The sequence below is a fragment of the Epinephelus moara genome, chromosome 8, assembly GCF_006386435.1.
Source record: "Epinephelus moara isolate mb chromosome 8, YSFRI_EMoa_1.0, whole genome shotgun sequence".
NCBI lineage: Eukaryota > Metazoa > Chordata > Actinopteri > Perciformes > Serranidae > Epinephelus > Epinephelus moara.
Genome location: NC_065513.1, coordinates 4,422,006 through 4,442,956, shown reverse-complemented (window position 1 = coordinate 4,442,956; position 20,951 = coordinate 4,422,006). Strand labels below are relative to the sequence as shown.

The 20,951-nt window shown below is 42.2% G+C and overlaps 2 protein-coding genes across 2 annotated transcripts in view; one reads left to right on the top strand and one right to left on the bottom strand.

Moving 5' to 3' along the window:
- The window catches only part of LOC126393944 (coiled-coil domain-containing protein 106-like), a 613,357-nt gene that overhangs the window by 290,403 nt on the left and 302,003 nt on the right, over window positions 1–20,951 (bottom strand). The window lies entirely within an intron of this gene.
- nr6a1a (nuclear receptor subfamily 6, group A, member 1a) overlaps window positions 1–20,951 on the top strand; it is a 136,935-nt gene that overhangs the window by 26,514 nt on the left and 89,470 nt on the right. Inside the window, exon 2 of the mRNA XM_050050354.1 lies at window positions 9,958–10,005. Within this exon, the coding sequence (XP_049906311.1) occupies window positions 9,958–10,005 (48 nt within the window). The remainder of the gene's footprint in view (window positions 1–9,957; window positions 10,006–20,951) is intronic.

The window sequence follows — 20,951 nt, the reverse complement described above, 5'->3', positions numbered from 1 at the left end:
CTTTTTTTTTAACAAATAAGAATGAGCTGGCTGAAGGGTTTACCCTACAGTCTGTTTGACAATCAGTAGGATAATTAAAAAATCAGAAGGTTTTTGCATCAAGTCCTTGTAGAGAAAGAATAACCATTCTCTCTTGACCAATCAGCTGATTGCAGTGTTTCTAGCTCTACCTTTTAGTATCAGATCAGTGTGCTAGGTACCTCAACAAAGAGGTGACCAAACATCAGAGACTGGTATCTCAAAACGTGATCATGTAAACACTAAAGCTAAACTGTATGGGTGTAAATGACTTGAGGTAAGTAGGAAATTATGTATTTTGTAATTTAGATGAGCTGACCTTTGAAAAGAACTGCCCCATGCTGTGAAAACAGGTTAGCAGTGATTTAAAGTAAATGGGTTCAAACATATAAAGCTATAACATGGTCCTAAGTTGAAAAATGGCAAGCATACTATAGCAGTTAAGCAGTAATGTGACAAAACAAAAATGCAGAATTTTTAGTTGGTTGAAATACTGACTTGAGATTTTTTACCTCTACATCAGTGCTGCAGTCACTTGTGATCTATTGATCTTTTTGTAAATGTCAACTCAAAGCTGTGACATATTTCAGTTTAAGTATCAGTGACATGCAGGGTGCTTACAGACACTCATCCTTGTCTGCATGGGTGTCCGTGTGTTATACGTCAATATAGCTAAGTGTGTGTCTGTTCAGGAAAGGTTGACTGAGGCACGTGTGTGTTGGAACAGAGCTTGTGTGTGTTGGTGTATGCTCCAGGGAGAACATATGCTGCTGTTGACTGTGGGGCAGGGATGAAGGTAGGAGGGGGATGCAGCTGGCGTGTGTCAGGTCAGGGGTCTACAGCTGTTGATAGCAGGGTGGTACACTGACACAGATAGGGGGATCTGATGCACCGACAGCCCACACTCTGCACCGTCTGGATGTGAGTGATGTAGCTGCCTGGGCGCTGCTGTGTAAGTGAGAAGTGGACGCCATGTCTCCAGACGCTGGCCGCACAGATGGCCAGGCTGCTGATGGAGGTGAGATGGGGAAAAGAGAGGGTATAAAATAAAGCTCAGACAGCAAGAGGGTAACCAATATGAAGCAAACAGATTGTTCTAGGGTTATAGTTGGACCCTTATGGTGGTCAGGCGCTATATCAGACTCTGAATTAAAGATAAAAATTTGCTCCTGTCAGTGTGGTCCACCTCTCCAATTTATTATACATTTTGATGATTCAGTGTTTACTGTACAGTTGATAATATTACACAGATTGCTTAGGAACAACCATTAATGTAATTCCGATGACTGATTGTGAAAGCCCCTGCATGTATATATTTTTGAGATTTACAGGAACAGTTTTGGAAGTGTGCTTGCTGCTTTCTTCCAACTTAACTGCAACTACTGGTGGTTAAAAGGACATTGCTGATTTTCAACCAGCTTTGTATCATAACAGTTTGGATGGTATGTGTAAATGAGCTGTGGTAAACTTCCCTTCATCGTACCAGTGCCCCGATCTCCCTGCTCATGCAACACGTCATTTGATAGATTTTTTTTTTCTATGGCTGCTTTGACTACCACGGACCATGCCCGCCAAAATAGACACAACAAACACAGAAGCAGATTGAGAGAGAGCCGTCCCTCTCTCAGGAAGTAGGCTATATTGTTTCCTGTATAGTAAAAATGGAGGCTGAAAAAACTTCAAAAATCAAATGGTATTAAGCAGCGTTGATCAAATATGATATCTGCGTTGACTATTTCTCGCCTCAAATGTTTTCAGGAACATATTTTAGCTCACTGTTCAACTGTATTTTGAGATCATCTGTTACCAGCAGGCAGCCATAATGTTTCCTGTGTCAAAACGGACCAAGGAGATACAGCTGGAGCAGCCAAGTGACCCTCCCACACAGAAATGCTAATTTAGCGTTAGGCTAGTTATGAAATATGAGGTTAAAAGAGAGGTGTTTAAGGTTAGGGTAATGGTAATAGTAAGGGTTACATCTCGATACTTATAAGGGGAATAACATCTCCCTTATCATGAATTATAAAGCAGGTTATTGCTACGCTTGGTCTCATTTTTGTTAACTACAACATGGTATTGTAGCAGTGCTCAGATAACTGTCATCTTGGTAAGTTTGTTTTGTATTAGTTGTGGGTGCAGTATGGAGTGCATCTGCAGCAGCACATGTCTCAAATGAAGGGGCTCACATAACCCCTGCATTCATGTGGTGTCAGAATAATTGGAAAAAATGTGTTCCTAACATGGAAAACTCATGTGAACGCCCCCTCAAGTCAGAACAACAGCTTGGAACGTTGGCATGCATGTTAATGTTTTGCTCTCATGTAATTTTCTAACATGGTATCCGGTTGTTACTACTATTCGATGTCCACATAGTGGTCTAGGTTAGTTAGAAAAGCTATTTATTAGCATTAGTTAGTTAAAGCCATATTTTAGTTTTAGGGGATGTACTGGTGCAGCAACAAGTCTGGGACAAAATCACTTTGTAATATAAAGCTTCAAACTGTTATCAGTGTATTTTTAAATGCTCTGACCAGAGAGAACAACAACACCTTCTTTGTAGCATTCATGTTGTTTCCACATCTACGATTTGAAAGTTCATGAACACATTGAAGTCGGAAAAAACACTTCCCAACTCTGAAATGGGACCATCTGAGGAGCATGTGGATGCAGCATTATGTCATCTAACAATGAGTGCTTTTATTGGTTCAGTGCACAGCAGTGCATTCTGGTAGTTGTAGGGTCGAATGCGAATGCCACAGCCAATGCCGTAATGGAAACACAGACAAAAGGATCACAATGTGCTCCTATAGGCCCATTTCCACTGAAGAAGTTCCTGGTACTATCTTGGGGGCAGAAACTTTACAGGAACGTCCTCTCGCTTGGCCCTCTAAACCGCTGTGTCTCCACTGAGAGGGTGGGGTAGGAGGAAGATTCCTATAAAGTTACCGGGCTTTGGATCAGATGTAATCATTGCGCGACCATTTTGACCGGGGCGACGCGGCAAAGAAACAAACAAAGAAGAACAGCAACAAAGAAGAAGAAGCAGAAGTATGAAGCAGAAGTAAGAAGAAGACAGCAGACATAAGAAAGACGATAATCAACATGGGAGGAGCTGAGGTGGTTGCTGGGTTTCTGGCGTGTCTCTTCATTTACATGGTGGTGGAAGCTATGAACGAGCTAACCCTCGTCTGCTGAGACTATTTTGTCACTTTCTGTTGACATCACATCCCGCCTTGAGTATATCCAATCAGGACCAAGTAAACCCCAAGCCCCAGCCAGGAGTTTTTAGGGGCCATTCTGAGTACCTACTCTGAGGCAGGGACTTGTTTAGCCCCTGTAAAAGTTCTGGAACTCTGTCCTTTGGGGGTGGTTCCTGTGGTGGAGACTAGGGATGCACCAAAATGAAAATTTGTGGCCAAAGCCGAAGCCGAATAATATTAAACGCTTGGCCGAATACCAAGTACCGANAGCCGACTTCTCCTCGCCGGTAAGCCGATGGCCGCCGTATTTGACAGGAATACGTATTCCTGTCTGTGTCTGTGACCCCCGTTCAGCCCACAGTCGGTGGGATTCGCCTTTCGTTTCTGCTGGTGGTTGAAATCTGTACTCGCACAGCGTGCTGAATGATTTATTTTGCTCGCTCAAAACTATTTTTAGTCGCAAATGCGAGTGCGGTGACGGGCGGATTGCCACACTGCAATCCGCCCGTCAAGGCACGCTGTTTGATTGCGTTATCAAAACCGCGCTGCTATTATTCGGCCTTGCTTTTAACTTATTCCACCGAATACCGAATGTGTGTTTTTTTGCAATATTCGGCCGAATATATTCGGTTACCGAATATTCGGTGCATCCCTAGTGGAGACACGCACCAACGGCCCCAGCCCCATAAAATTACCCTGAAGTTCCTTCCTTATGTAATTGTAAGAAAACACAAAACAAAACAAAAAAAAACATAGTTGTTGACCGAGTGGGGGAGGGGCTCCTTGGACTGCGAGGCCCCCCTGCCTCGTGGGGGGTGGGGGTGTATACTTTAAGGTGCTGACACGCCAAACCAACATCAAAGAACTAGTGGCGACAAAAGCCAACTGTTGCGTCATCTATGTCGCCTCACGTCGCCCTGTGTCAGTTGCATTTGAACACACTCACTACAAAGACTACATCCGACGGCCAAGTAGCACATATGTTCTGCGCCTGCGTGAGAGGAAATAAGGCAAAAAGGGAAACCGGAAGTCCGAGGAATGCATGACATAAACAAAGTAGTGGAGTGACAGAGTGGTACATCCTGTCAGCCGAGGGGTTTCCTATCTGTGCAGCCGAGCACCGCAACACCTCCACGGACTATTACATCCAGACGGTCCCGGTGTTTCCTCCGCAGGCTCCACTTCACTCAGCTGCCCGACAAACCCGCTGCTTCTTCCCACTTTAACCTGAATAACAAACCAGGGCTCGGTGCTCCGGTTGGATCCAAACGGAGAGCCGGGGCTAGCTGGGAAGCTAGCGGAGACTAACTGGCTGTGCTTCCCTCCGGTCATGCTGCGGCTAACGCTCCGCTAGCCGCTCCCTAGCTTCAGTTTGTTATTCAGGTTAAAGTGGGAAGAAGCAGCAGATCTGTCGGGCAGCTGAGTGAAGTGGAGCCTGAGGAGGAAGCACCGGTTAGCCCCGGTTTCACTACAGGCAGATTCACTTGCTACAGGGGTGAGGAAATAAAACCTGAACAGCCAATCAGAGTGATCTCTCTCACCGACAAGCTCCGCTGCCGATTCAGCATGCTCAATCGGCTGAAAAGCAGCCGGCGCCGAAGTGCCGACGGTGCAGGACACACTGCAAAAACTAGGGCGACAGATGCTCATCGATGGCCCTACTTTGACCGACGGCCAACCGTCGGCTTGGTGTGTCAGGGCCTTTACAGGCGTGGCCACAGCCCTTTTTCTCTGTTTCCTCTGGTCATGTAGCAACAACAAAGAATTTGCAACTTTCTACTGCTTAGACAGACCAGCTTTATAAAAAGACCATCTTTCTAGCCATGAAATACATCTTTAAGATTCAGTTAGGTTCAGAGGAATCAGCTACAGTCTACCTCTGTCAATAATAATAAAAAATACACCTTACAAAAATGGTAAAGCTTACTAAGGTAGACATTCACTACATTTACATGCAAAGTTAAGTTGAGCACTATGCCATTTCATTTCAATGTTCTTGTCCCAATATACAAGCATGGGTGGGGAATCATTTTATTGACTGAAGTATGTCTGACTCCACTACGATAGGTGATGATATGCCCCCTTTCAGCTTGTTAGTATTGGACCTTTTTCCGGTTAAGCTAGTACATCACAGACCCAACAACTGACAAACAAGTTAGCCACAGTTAGCTGGCAGCAAACTGGTACCATAGTGGACAACTTTACAGCTCTGTACATTTTGTCTGTCCAAAAATACATGTCTCTAGATGTAGAGTCCGCCATGTTGTTATGCCAAACAGCTTTTTTTGCTGTTGCTATTGACTTCTGGTACCGCCAGGTGCTGACAGTCAGGTGCCTGATTGGCAGCTGATTGTCAGTACCTGTGAGCATGGGCCCTGCTACAGTGGTCAGTTGGTGTGTGCTCCAAGAATCGGCATGCCACGTTTGACTGATCTGGATAGAGCCCGTGCAATAGGGCAACTTCAAGCTGGTGTTCTGCAAAACCAAGTTGCAGCATTATTTGGAGCGAGCCCTAGTACCATCTGCAAACTGAAGGCCAAGTTCCATATAACGGGGGAGGTCAGAGACAGGCCGCAAAGTGGGCGTCCCAAGAAGATGGCACCCCAAGAAGACCGTTTCCTCATCCTGTCAGCACTTAGGAACGGTAGGCAGTCTTCTACAGATGATCTGGCCAATGGCTCTCTGCCCAGACAATTCGGAACAGACTGCATCAAGGCCAATCTCCAGTCTCATAGGGCTGCCAGGAGGCCTGCCATAACTGCCCTTCACCATCAGGCCCATTTGTGCTGGTGTCGGCAACATGTGCACTGGAAGCTGAACATGTGGAGGAACGTTATTTTCAGCGATGAGTCCAGATTGTAGTTGCAGTTGGATCGTAGGGTTAAAGTGTGGAGAAGACGCAGAGAATGCTTTGCTGATTGCTGCACCAATAGAGTAACTTTTTTTTTGGAGGCAGTGTGATGGTGTGGGGCGGCATCTCCCTCACTGGAAAAACAAGGCTTGTCATCATTAGAGGCAATCTCAATGCAGAGAGATATCGAGATGAAATTCTGCAACCAGTGGCAATCCCATATATCCACAGTCTTGGACTGAACTCCATCCTCCAAGATGACAATGCTCGCCCCCACAGAGTGGGGTTTATTAGAGACTACCTCCAGAATTTGGGAGTGGAGAGGATGGAATGGCCTGCCAGCAGTCCAAACCTCAACCCCAGTGAACACTTGTGGGATCAGCTTGGGCGTGCTGTTTCTGCCAGAGTGACCAACACAACCACGTTGCCTGACTTGCGACAAATACTGGTTGAAGAATGGGGTGCCATCCCACAGCAGTGTGTGACCAGGCTGGTGACCAGCATGAGGAGGAGGTGCCAGGCTGTTGTGGCTGTGCATGGTTCTTCCACATGCTACTGAGGCTCATGTTTGTTAAATGAATAAATTGTTAAATTGCCAATATGTCTGGTTTCTTCAGATTTCAATCATCAAATCCACCAAACAACACCAAACAAGAGTCAACGGCAAAAGAAAGCTGTTTGGCATTGGCAGTGAAGATTTGGCAAATTTTTCATGGGTGCAACCCACTTGCTCAGCTCTGCTGCTCATCCCACAAATCCATGTTCCTTACAATTGTGACACCACTTAAAAGGGAAATAAACAAGCTTTCCACTGGTATTGCCAAGAAGCAATGTTACAAAAAAAAATCTACCAAACACAAATTTCCTTTGTTTTTGTGCTTAGTTTCTTTAGATTGGACAGAAACAAAATAAAACTTACCAAAACCATCTTGGTTAGTCTTTCCACTGTTCCAACAATGACTAACACCGATTTGGTCGAAAATAAACCTTTAATTCATAGTCAGATGTGAAAACATTCTGGCTCTACTGCTGTTTATCTCCGCGGTCTCTCTCTGCTGGCCAGCTTTTTACTAGACCTGTAACGTTATCCTCAGCATTTGGGGTCACCAGCATTCTCAGCTCAGCTGCCTGTTCCAACAGTCTGACCTCTGGTGTTGTGTATTGTGCACTATAACACATCACCTCAATGAAGCATCTCTGTTTCAGTTTAATAGAAAGTGGAGCGTACTGAAAATCAGACCTTAAGGATTTGTCAATACCTCAATCAAATTTCCACAAACTAATCACAGTGAACATGTGGGTGCACTTTATACACACAATCTGTCCTCTTTTATTTGTAATCTCTCAGTTTGAGTTCACAGATGAATGCAGAACATGAAGACTGCTGGAGGCAGAGATATCACTTTATTTCACTGCTGATACCGAGCTGCAAACTGTAAATATTGACTGAGGGATCTAATCTACCCTTTTACTGAACAGTTTGGATGGTCCCATGTTATGTGTTGCTCTCAGTAAGAGCTCTGACTTCTGGACAATGTGCATATAGATTAATGACATTTATTCTTTTGAGATTAAACCTGTGTACTATTTTGAATAGTAAATAATAAAGCCAATAGTAAATAACAGTTATTTATTTAAGTGCCCTCTGGCTAGTGCTATACTTAACTATAGTTAAGGTTACATGAGTACAGAATCAGAGCAGTTGTGGAGCCTTTAGCAGTTTGTTGTGTTATTTATGTACAAGTCATATTGTAATTTGAATATAGAGATGTTAGTTGACCATTTCACCAGTAATTATTGTTTCTACTTTGGTCAAAAGCTGGCCAAATTAGTGCTTCAGTTAAGTCAGTACTCATCAGTACAAGGTTCTGGCTGGCATATTCAATTTCTGTCCAACTGAGTATTGTGGCTTATTACTCAATACTTGCACTTTACAAATATTGTGGGTAAATGGTTATTATAAGTGTCAGGCAAAACCGGCCCATGTCCTGTCAAACAAGCAGGAGATTAGTTAGAAAAGCTGCTGCGTAGGAGTTTAGATTTCTGCTCTGGACCCTAAAATCCTCTGTCCATTAATGGTCTGTACAGACACCAACATGAAATGGACATTGATAATTTGTTCAAATTAACTTTTAGTGGTATTTCAAAGAACTACTCTAGAATTACAGTTCTTGTGCACAAGTCCTGCACTCATTTGCAGCTTGTGCAGGCTGTGCTGGTTTAAGGCCCTGACACACCAAAGCAATTTTGGAGAACTAATAGTGATGATGGTCCCCTGTTGCGTCGCATGACTTCGCTGTGTCTTAGCCACAAAGTTGCACAAAAGCACACTGCAAAGACCACAGTCGACGGCCAACAAGAACGTTCTGCGCCTGCTTGAGAGGAAATAACTCTCCACACCAGCAGGCAGCAGTAATCTGTAATTGTCATTCAAAAATGGAAACTGAAAGACCATCTTGACGCTAGTTAGCCACTTTGCACATTAATAATACAATGCAGTCTTGAAAGAACAGAGCATATTTACTGTGTGCCAGTGAACGATAATACAAAACATCAGAAAATGTTAATGCTAAAGAGCTCAGTGTTTAAAGAAAAATAATCTGACCTTATGTAACAAGTTTGTTTTAGTCTCCCCCCTCTGGACTTAACTATTTGTTTACTTTCTTCACTTCCATTTCTGTTCTTCACCGACAGCCCAACACTGAGTTACGGCTGACTGTTAGCTTGATGTGTCAGGGCCTTTATCGGAGTACTGGCAGAATTTTTTGGTCCAATTCAAGCTCAGGGCTAAATAATACTTGGACCTCTGCATGACTCTGTTTTCTTTCATTCATGACATCCACTGAAACTTCAGAGATATGCAACAGTGAACACACAGAACAACACAATGACACTGCTGTTGTTTCTCTGTATGTAGAAACCGTTTCAAACACCATAGTGGCTTTTTACTTTTAGTAGGTACTACAGCTGCCTATAAAAAGTATGTACTGTTGCGTGCACACAATCGGGAAATACTGTCTCATAACATTATGCCTAGTTCTTTGACCCTCTTGCTTTTATATCCATTACCTTGGTGATAAAACAAACGTCACTTACAGAGTTCGCCAGAGACGAAGAGCAACTGGGAGAGTTTTGCTCTTGTTACTTTGCAATGTTTGTTGTTAAACTTTAAAGTTATAACTGCACAAATTGTAGATTCTAACATATTTCATTTGTGGCAGTGAAATTACATCTGTGGGTCTCTGCTATTGTTATTTCTATTGTCATTTCCTTTTGTTGTTTGTTACAGTTAGGATTTTGTTTTGTTCACTTAAACTATTAATGTTCTTATTACTAATTGACTGGTCATCAGTTACTTGAATGTGCTATTGTCTGTCATTGTAACCAGCTGTCAGAAGTTGCACTTCAATTGAGTTGTCAATCTGTTTGCGACTCAGTGGATGTTACGGTGAATTGCGGGTCAAAATAGCCAGAAAAGCATGCTGGCTTGCACACTGCAAAATTGGGCTGGATGTAGTAGAACATTCTGGTATTTTTTGCATACTGCATTGGGGCATACTAAATTTTTTTTCTGGCATAGTATATAGTATGGTAGTATGGGAACTGGAAAGCACATACACAGTTGACATAGCTACACTGTACCAACATTTACTTTAAAATCAACAAAAAACAAACATCTTTACACACTCACACAAAGCAAAAGAAATGCATTTATAGAATACATGAAAACATATTCTTCTATTTCTAAAGTACATTAATGTATTTGTTAATGTATACATGTAATTTATTCTTCTCCATAAAATACATAGAAACATTTTTTGTCTATATAATGAGGAAAATCTCTGTTAAATCCATCCACCAGCTAACTTGTGTACCTCTTTCTCTCAGGCTTTTACAGTGACCATCCACTGGAGTCTGAACAGACCGACAGCATGGGTGAGTTCAAAAACATGCATGTGTTCTTTTTTCTTTATTTTAGTCTGCATATTTTTTGTAGCACAGTACATCGTAATGGATTTGTTTTTAAAAAAAATAGATTTAAGTGAATTGCCTTGTTGCACTGACTGACTTTTCACTAAATAACCGTCTGACAATGTCAGTAAAATGTAACTCAGAAAAAGTAGTATTTCTCCCAGTTCATACAACAGTCTGTCTCAGTTTTTCTTTCTGGTATTAAATAAGATGATAAGATAGTAGCTCCATCTAGTGGTAAAGTAGAGGGCTATAGTTTTATTGAATGGTTTACAATTTCTAGTCAAATCCACAAGAGGGGAGTATAAACTCAATAATAATAACGGAGCAGCTTCTCCCATAAGCATGAGTCTCACTGACTCTGGAGCATTAACAGGCAAAAACAGTGTGTGTGAAATAAAAACGAGATGGTAAAAATCAACAAGCAGTTACAGATTTATAACAAGAGGATTATTATTATTATCTTGCTTTTAGGCTAAAAATACATATTTCTATTTTCTATATCTGTACCATTAAACAGCCTCAGTCTGTAGTTGTGTGGGAACATAACCTCTGGGTTAAAGGCTATAACTTTGATGCCATCAACAGAAGTGGCTTTGGTTAAATGCAAACCTAAAACTTGAGAATTGAAATGTTAGAATGTGTGACTCTTGGCCCAGAGGAAACTGGGAGCAAAGGGCCAGGGGTGAGGCAATGGTCCAATGTTAAGTTCCAGGTTCAGGCGAAGTTCACTCTGGACTCCCCTGGCTGCCATCGTAGCGCCAGGTGGCACCATGGGGGGGTCAGAGGTCGGACACAGTTCAGAAAATGCTGACCTCGCCGTGACTCTGTGCTGACCTGATTGTGTGCAGCTCTCCTCCACCCTGGGCTTTCTCATCGCTCCCTCTATAAACCTGCAAGAGGAGAAAGGAGGAGGAAGGGGGGGTTGCTAAGAAGTGGAAGGAAGCTGGAGAGGAACTATTAAACCTGAACACACAGTGAATGGCCGGCATTGTTGCATGCTGCAGGAGGAGGCGTGGATTTATGAGGCTGAGCCTGATTGGGTTGTAAACTTGACGAGGTGGGCTTGTGGCCACGACCACTCACTCTCTCTGTTGGCCCTATTCTCCTCTCAGGATGCCTCGGTGCATGCACTGGGCAAGGGTGATGCTGAGGTCAAGGGGGGCTGAGGCAGGACTCCTCAGGCTTGTAAATGCTCTGACAGGGGTGGGAATTCAGAGACCCACATTCAGTGACCAAAAAACCCAGGTCAGGGGCCAAATAGCTGAGTTAGCAACAGCTGTTTTCAACACAAGCTCTGTAGATGAAGTCCTAATGTCAATTTGGATATCCCAAATGAGAAAGTTTTTTTTGCCACAGCCCTTCATCTGAATCTTTCTCCCCAAACTTGGCATATCCATCACTTTCTTCATGAACATGCAGATGACCATTTATTGGGGAGTGATTTGTGGTTCATAGGGTTATAAACCTATGAGAGTGCAGTTTCCTGGGCACAGATGCAGCTCTTTGGGGTGGTGGTAAAATGCAGTCCATAAAAGCTGTAGCTGCACACTTATTCTCTCATACATCCATTTGGATTAATTATTTAAGTTGCGTCCAATTTATCATGCCAGATGGAAGTCAGTGTTTAGGCTTTCTGTTTTGCTTTTTTTCTTCAGATTTTAATCGAAGTTGGTTGAGGCAAATAAGTCGTTCAGATTAAAATCTGTTTTGTGACCTGTGTAAGGACATGTTTTGCCTTTATGGCTACTCCTCAGGTCATCCCCTGGGTCACCCCCCCCCCCCTTAACAGCTGACCAATGGCTGCTGAGCAGGTCGCCAGTGGGGTTATCAGGGTTCTTTAGTGACTGCCTCTGTTCCATGGTTAATCATTACCAGCTGGGGACAGAACTTTCTCTCCTCGGCTTTTCCACTGAATGGTCTCACTGACTCTTTCTACATGCAGCTTTCTTTTCTTTGCAGTAAACTTTAACCAGCATCTCTTGGGAACTGTACACACCAGGCATGTAAACATAGGTTAAACAGTAAATGTTAAATATAGGCTACCCTTGGATTTTTGCATTCATTGTCCAACTGGAAAATGCATTTGGATGATGGTATCCAGTTTAAAGAAGCATATTACACACCAGGAAAGGATTTGATTTTGATTAGATAATACAGTGGAAGAATATTTAGTTTTCATGTGTCATAAAACCCAGCTCCATAAATTAGCACAAAAAGCCAGGCCTGCTGCAGCACTGCATGTTCTAGGCCATAAGGGGGCAGTAGATCCATGCTGGACCTACATGTGATGTATGCTCCCACGTGCCACCTGGACCCAGTGAACTCAACACCCATATGGAACTACTTGGCTGTGGCCCAGCACATGCCTTTCCTTTGTCCTCACATAACCGGGCTAACTTCATATGCCTGTGTTCAAAAGTCATTTAAGATCACCAGGTTTTCATTTTGCTACATAGCGGAGCAGTCAAACACTTGACGCCGCTTCAGATCCCTTTTTTGTTCCTTTGTGTTGTTTTTTTCTCCTTCAAAGTGGATTTCACTGTTACCCTTAGGGCTGTGTTTCACTCAAGTGAATGTATAGATAAGCGGATGAAGAATGAAAGGCCACTAGTAGCCTTTTTCTTTCACTTGATTTTCCTTCTCTTCCCCCATGGGTACCCCAGCCTTTGCACTCGGAACATGGCATGAGTGCTGCAGTGTTTAGGAGCTGCTGCTGTTGCTGCTGACCTCTGTGCTTTCTTATCATTTTAGCCTTTAATAATTCATGATTAGCCTAGATTTGATTCACTGTCCCTTTTTTTTCTCGCTTGATGCAACTCGCGTTGGCGTTAGACTCGGGGTCAGCCTGCAGAGTGTTTCCAGGTCAGGGAGAAGTGGGTCACACTGTTCCCAGTGTCAGTGCCTATAACTTCACAGTGTGTGATGACAAAACCCAACTCCACAGGGATAAACAAGCAGACTTTTGTGTGGCCCCAATATATGTAGCAAACAGTATCCATCCGCTGCATACAGGTCATTCACTTATTTATTTGTAGATTAATCCCTCATTTCAAGTCTGAAATGTATCACAGTTTCTCAGAGCGTAAGGTTACAGTTAATGTTGTGGTAAAAGACATTTTGCACCATGAGTTAAGTTATATACACAGTTTGTGACACCCCCCCCCGTGTTAACATTAAAGTGTCTAATATAAAGTTGTGCTAAGGTGAAATAAAGAGCACCTCCTGGTTCAAATTTAATCTTTTCCCTTATTGTTCAAATTGAGAAACCTAAGCCTGCCACAATGTATTTGTATAGTTCAATTAATTAAAGAAAATTGATGTAAAATGTGTACTCAATGTTTTTATGTTCATATGACATGGAATGAAAGGCTTAAACAACAACAACAACAACAACCACAACAAGTTATGTTAAACTGTCAGACAAGGGTCATGTATTTTGTTTCTGGTGTACTCAAAACTTTAATGTTACTGTATTGTACTAAAATAAACGTTTTAAGTGCAAGCTGTTTCCAAAACGTTTTATAGTTGAGTGAGTGAATTGGGGTTTACAGTGGTCGTCTTAGTTTTTATTGTATTGTTGTAACTATTGTCCTTTTCCTGGTTTTCACTTTTTGAATTTACCAGACTGTTGTAGCTGTTCTACTATTTGCCTTTACCCACTCAGTCATTTTATCCACATTACTGACAATTATTTATAAAAAATCTTGTGTAAATATTTTGTGAGAGCACCAGTAGTCAACTATGCAATATGACTGCAATACTGATATCCAGATATTTGGTCAAAAATATTGGATTTGATTTTCTCCATATCACCCAGTCCTGATTAGCACCTGATTTACACCTCGGGATTCTTTTCTTTATGACCAGGACTTGTGGTAGACAGTTGAAAGACAAGAAGCGACACGGGCTGCTTGCCATTGTCCCCTCCGACACTTTTCGACTGTAAAAACTGTTTTGGGTCTGCTCTGGCTGGAAAACAGTCAATGTGTTTGAAATTTCCCAGCATGTTAACATAACCTTACAGGGCAATTACTGCAAGATTATTTCCATATGCCTATAACTCCTCCAATTACACACTGAAATGGGTTATGAGGCTGATTAACTCCAGGAATCGTGGGCACAGATTGTTTCACTTTTTGAAAGCATATATATTTGAGAAGGCTGATCTGAACTGAGCAATATTGTGTTAATGTGTTACATTTTAGATACTGTATACTGGATGACTGTCCTGTTATTAGAGAAGTCCAAGGTACAACCCCCACAGCAGCCTGTCTGTATTTGAAAAAATGTCCTTGACAGAGTTCCCTCTGGTCTTGGAATTCCTGCAACATTATGGAGTGGTGCTGCAGACTTGCACAGTTTGGAACTTTTAGGTTAGGGGATATTAGAATATACAAAGAACAGTAGCTCCCCGTAACTTAGCCGACAGGATTTTCCAGTTTGTAGCACACATTTTTTTGCAATAGTTGATTTTCAGCTCAAGTGAAGTGGAAAGTGGACAACATTACCAAACAAGAGCAGAATGCAATTTTGAGGTCATGGAAGCGGTCACTCTTAGTAATGGAAAATCAGAGAAAAGTCATGGAATTTAACATCTGGGTCATGGCGGGAAGCTGCTTTAGGCAACATGCTGATTCCCCTGTGCACTACGGATAAGACTTAGGTGAAAAGTCAGTTAAAATGCCTATACAGAGGCTACAGTTCATAGAATTATGTGGTCACAAACCATACATTATGGATATACAGCTTATTATAAATCAAATATCAAATTTATTTAGACTCTTATTTCACAAGCTAATGCAAGAAGATCCTATAAACAATGGTGATACTTACAGTACTGCTGACAAACATACTATTGTCTTTCAGATTTTTGAACTTGTCTTTTAGCACATTTTAGGCAGCCACTGGTTTCCATTTGAATTTATACTGTTTGAAAATCAACCTGCAGAGACTTAAAACAAGGTTGAGGTTGGACTGATAAGTTGACCAATAGACTGGCTGATATTAGCTGACTTTAGATATAATAGTATCGGTGTATATGTTGGCTAAAAAGTTCTGAGATAATTTGAAAACTGTGTTGCTGTTACATGGGCTAGTTTGTCTACCAGAGAGGATGGACAAATTGATTTTTAAGCTGAAACATTTCCTGCTTAGTATCATGTATCTTGGGCACAATTTAAAAAGTCAAAACAAACACAAGGGTGTTGGTAGCAGAATTTTCAAGTCAGTCTGCATAGCTGCATTGGAACTTAGCAATGACATAATAACAAGAGCAGACATGTTGTTTACTATTATTGATTACTTCACTTAAGTTAACTGAAATGAGCTGAAATCTCTAGTTGCTTAATTTCACACATTTGCAATGCTTAAAGCCCTATGACATGCTTTTAAATCTGGTCAGCTGTGATTTAAGTTGTATATGACTAGCCCATACCCATTGAGTGCAAAGTTGCCCACGTACAGTTTCACATGGTGTGTGTTTGGGATACAGGTCATAGGAAATTACAGATTAAATAGTCAACTGAACCCATTAAGAAGAGCAATGTATTCAGACAGAGTTTTTGTGAACTTGATAGTATAATTGTAGCCACAGCGATCTGTCGCATTTTAGCCATTTTTTTGTTGTTATAGCGCCACCCAGTTGACAGTTAGAGTTAAATTTCTCCAGTCACCTTGAGGCGTCCTGTTCTACATATCTACCAAGTTTAGTAAAAACCGATATGGCGGTTAGGCCTAGATAAGAAATTAGCTCTCATTTTGTTTGATGGGGTCAATAATGGAGGGGTCCCCTCAGATTATGTGTGGTCATATGCCTACAAAGTTGCGTGGTGATCGGTGAAACCCTTGAGATGTTATACACCTTTATGTGATGAGCCACGCCCTCCGCAATATTCAATGCCTTATAGAAGCTCAGTTTTAGTAAGTTTTCCAACTTTTGCCAAGAGGGAACTTTAGATATTGGTCCCTGGATTATGTTCACAGAGTTTCATGCAGATTGGTCAAACTTCCTAGGAAGAGATCGATTTGAAGTGTTTTTCAAATAATTCAAAATGGCAGAAAATCTATATAACCGGAAGTTATGGGTTCTTGAGGCAAATTTGTTCCTAATGGGGAGAGGCATCTCGCTATAGTGCCCCCCTTTGGCCAATTGATGTAATATTGCTTCATTCACATCCTCCCATAACCCTCTACCACTGTGCCAAATTTCACATGGATTGACCAAGTCAGTGAGGAGAAAAACATGGAACAGACACACAGACACACACACAGACAGAGTTTTCGGCATTATATGGTAAGATTTACCCAAATTACAAAATAGAGATATGTTTGATCAGTTAGCACTCGTGGTATCTAGTCATGAAGATAGTTCTGGTTTCATTCATCCAGATTTTGAGTACTGCGAAACTTCTGTCTCCACCTAATACAGTGTAGTTGGATGGAATATTGTTTGTGGTGCTCACAGCATTGACAAATGACATTTCAAAAAAGAAAATGTTTTCCAGAGACAAGTGTCCTTGTTACTCTGGATAATCTCCACACCTTATTGTGAACAGTTTCTACTGGAGCTACTTATTTACTTCTAAATTATTCACTGTACAACCTGCTGTAAGAGTGTTGTTTGGTTTGTCAGGGAGACAGTATTTCAAATCAGATGTTGCTATTGATTTTTGAAGTTTGAAGTTTTTTTTCAATGTGAGCCCAACAAATGAAATACTATTAACTTTTATTTTTTTGTGGAACTCTTCATGGCAAATTTCTGGAAACCTTGGACAAATAAAACCAAAGCTAAACACATTTTCTAGATAGCACTGGTGGTTAGGTAGAAAATATGTTTTTTATCTTGTTTGGATTTGGAAGGCCATTGGTAACTACTTAAAAAACTATTTAAAAAAAAAATAGACTTCATTGCGAAGATATCCTGTATGGTGACATCAGTACACTACCTACACTGTGCCTGTATTTAGCAGCCTACTCTGTGTTCAGGAAAAGCTTTACCTTAAATTCACATTACAGTTAGCACGTTGTATCAAGTCTCTAGGTGCACATCAATTGCTCTCTTTGAACCTCATGGCCAGCTGGTTACTGAGGTGTTTGAACCGCAGTCTGCATTCATCGATCAGTGAGTTATTCTCAGGTAAACCCACCGACAGCAATGAATGTTTATTGCAGCCTTAAGAGTGAATGCTTCCTGCGTCACAGCTGATCTGCATCTTGGCGTCTCCAGCCACCTAAAGGTCACAGGCTCGAACCATTGTCCACCCACAGACTCCGGTTCTGCATTTTGCCCTACACGAGAGCAGAACTGAAATATCTCCTGATGTATGGTTTCCAGAGGATCACGTGTGCGGTGGCTTCCCTCAGGGTACAGTCAACGGTCGATGGTTTTGGTTAAAGCTCAAACTCACCGACAGCGTTGAATGTTCACTGTGGGCACCATGAAGGACATTGTGTCTGGCCGCTGGTTTGTTTGATTGATGGCAGCTATTTAACTTGCCACAGAAAATCAACATTATGCGACATATGAGTTACAAAAATCGAGCAACCCAGTTTATTTTCATTCGTCTTCAGCTTCTCTTTGTCGCTGCAGTTGGATCCAGACAAGTGGAAAATCATGGAAACGTTTGCATGCCCCTCGCTTGCTGGTTCCCATCCAAACCACATGTATTTAAAATGTCTGCAGTTTAAATCTAAACATGTATTTTATGTCTCTGTAAGCCTGCTATGATGTCAGACCTGTCAGTGATTTATACGACCACCTCAGCTGTCAACAGATGGTTAAAACAATGAAAAAAGGCTTTGTAATTTACCTTCTAATGCTAACTGTCACCAAGACAGACATAGATGGGTGCTGTGTGTGTGTGTGTGTGTGTGTGTGCGTGTGTGCGTGCATGCTTCTGTGTTTCTCTTGGCTTGTGCGGAGCAACACCATGCCAAGGTGTGTTACCACCCATGTCGGCTTCGAGGTTCAAATAACGTTGATGAGAAGCCAGCAGGAGTGAGGTGGGGCGGTGATGCAAAGGTTTGGGTTTCCTTAAATAGCCCTGAAGACGTGGTGAACGCCGTCATCATCCTCGCCTTCTGCAAAACTACTACTAACAAAACTCTCATGTCTCCGCTGAGCCTGCGCTTCTTTCACCTTCAGCCTGCAGCAAGAAGAACAAAAAAAAAGAGGGGGATGAGAACTGGAATGAATAAAAGGACAGAAGATGAGGTCAGTCAGGCTTGTGGTGGAGGGAGGTGAATTGGCACAAGTGTGATCAGAGAACGCTGCTTTGCCCAACAGTTTAAACTAGTGCACTGCAGTGTTGAGCTAGTTAGAGATTACTGTTCCCTTCACCCTGCGCTGAACCTCAGCTACTGCTCTGGGAGTGCGCCTTCCTGTGTTCGCCTCTTTGAGGTTGGAAAAATCATGCAGTCATGTTTTATTAATGCTTTCTCTGTCTGTCTGTCTCTCCATTTCTGTCTTTCTATCCCCTGTTTCGCCTGCTTCCCTCAACACAGAAGAAAGATTTGGAACACTGTACTTTGTTTGTTCTCCATCCTCTTTTCTGTGTCGCATTTTGGCATTTTATGTAGGTTGGGGTTTTGATTTGAAGATGTACCAAAACCTGTTATGGAGGCAGTGAAAAGATGATGCAACTCATTGTAGAGAGATTTGCTGCAGTTGTGCAGGATCTGTGTTCTGTTAGATCAATCTGATGGAAAATGAGAGAATTGGATCTGCAGATTGTCTGTGTGTTGTCGACACACCACAGGCTTTCTGAGAGGAGACACACTCTCCTGCTTTCTGCATAATGAATGATCACTTTGGGAAGAGAAGAGATAGGCACAATTCACTTTCTTCTGCTTTGACACAGTTGACTGACCTTGAAGGAGACATCATTATAACCACAATATGATACTCAAACATTTGTCAATTTCATGTGTTCCATTACTTATTTTCATTGCCGTCATTGTTCTCGTCTCCACCCAGACAAATGCCCAAAAGTCTGGAGATAAATTCGCCGTGATCATTATTGTAACCTTGAATCAAAATAACCAACAAAGTGCTGAGCAAAGGTTTTTGAATAAATAGATAAATAATTGGCAAATGCTATTTTTTGGACAATGGCTTAAGGGTTGCGTTGATATTAATATTGTTATTATAAGTCATGGCCAGATATTATTCCTTTTTTCCCCCAATTTGTCTTATCTCTAAGAAGCTCTTACTAGCTAGATGCCCGGCTCCTTTTGTTTTCAAAGAATAAATTCCTCCACATTTTCCTAATTTCTCTTTGTGTTTCCACTCACAGACAAGGTGGGAGTTAATAGTTTTTTCAGTCCCTCTGGCTGGGGCTTCAATGGCTTCCCTCTTTGGCACTTGTACTGTTTGGCTGCCTGCCCGAGACACACAGAGGCTTTTTCATTCTTAAATATCTCTCCCTCTCCTCTCTATTTTTTTCATCTGACTTGAACTTCCACTCTCCTGCACTCAGGAGAACTTATTGGAAATGTATGTTAACTCGCGCCACGCACTCGCACTGACTTATTCATCCGTTTGAGGCGTGGCCGTACTTTTAGGTTCTTGATAATACTGCTGCTGGTGTGGCGCCCAGAAACTTTGCATAACTGACAAACTTGCAAAAGTATAGCGTGTAAAAATAGCTGAGAGCCTGACAGGGCCAGACTGAAGAGTGCAACAGTATGACTGAACCAGTATGAACCCTGCGTCGTCAGCACATTCCAGGGGTTGGACAATGAGAAGCACACAGTGTACTCTATGTCGTGCTGCCTGCATAGCTGGCTGGTGTGCAGCCAGAACTCCGTGCTGCCTGAAACAAGGCCAATGCAACACACATGCACTAAATTCAGCAAAATGAGTTCAAATTCTTGATGTCAGTGAATCATGCATGTCAATTATGTTAGGACTGCATGGATTTGACACAGTATTTAACCAGTTTGTTGTTTGGAATGGTGAACTCAAGGTCAGGGATAAGATTAGACGTGACTAAAAAGTAGATCATCACATGCAGCATTATCGATGTAACCATGGTGCTGTGGTATTTCTTTGAATAGGATTAAGCCTTTTGAAAGGTTCAGGGACCTACATACTGACTAAAACATGAGGATGTGCTCCATGTGGGAATCTGTTCTCAGACGAGAACCTCAGGGGAATGTAGTGCACCAGGAACAAGAAGTCTGCGTTGTACATACTGTTTCTCTCACTCTGTTAGACTCAAGGTTAGGTTTGGTTAAGCTTCTTGTAGAATCTGAAATCTAAGCCAGGAACTGAAATTGTTGAGTCAGGAACTGATCCAGGAGTCCCTGGACAGGAAGGTGAATGCATGCACCCAGGCAAACCTCCCCCAGCTTCCACACCCCGACCATCCCCATCATGGGGAAATTTATTTCTTTCACCGTTCATTTTACATTGTGGTCATTTCACAGAATCAGCCAGGCTATGACAACATAAGCACCAAATACATAGCATCCATTCCTGCCATTTGTACACTTGCTTCATATCTGTTCATTTCCTCTGACAGTACAAATGTTTAGCTCACATAACTGTACCCACAGTTAACCTGACACTCCCAGCATAGCCCAGATGCCTGTTCAAAAATACTCATGCTGGGCGGCTGCCAGCATATGCTCTCACACACTTTCCCATCCCTTCATGCCTCTTGACGATTATTATTATACAATCCACTGGCACTGCGAGACATCTCCTAATGGAAGAGCATGAGGAGATTAAATCGCTAAAATCACTTGCGCCGTGAATGATCCTCTCCATGGGCAAACTCAATCAAATTCAACAAATATGCCCTAATTGCTGTGTCAGTCACAAAATAGGCTTTAAGTCAGATTTGGACATTTTAATATCAGCTCGAATGAAGAAGTTTCTAATGAGATTTAGCAGTGCGGTGGGT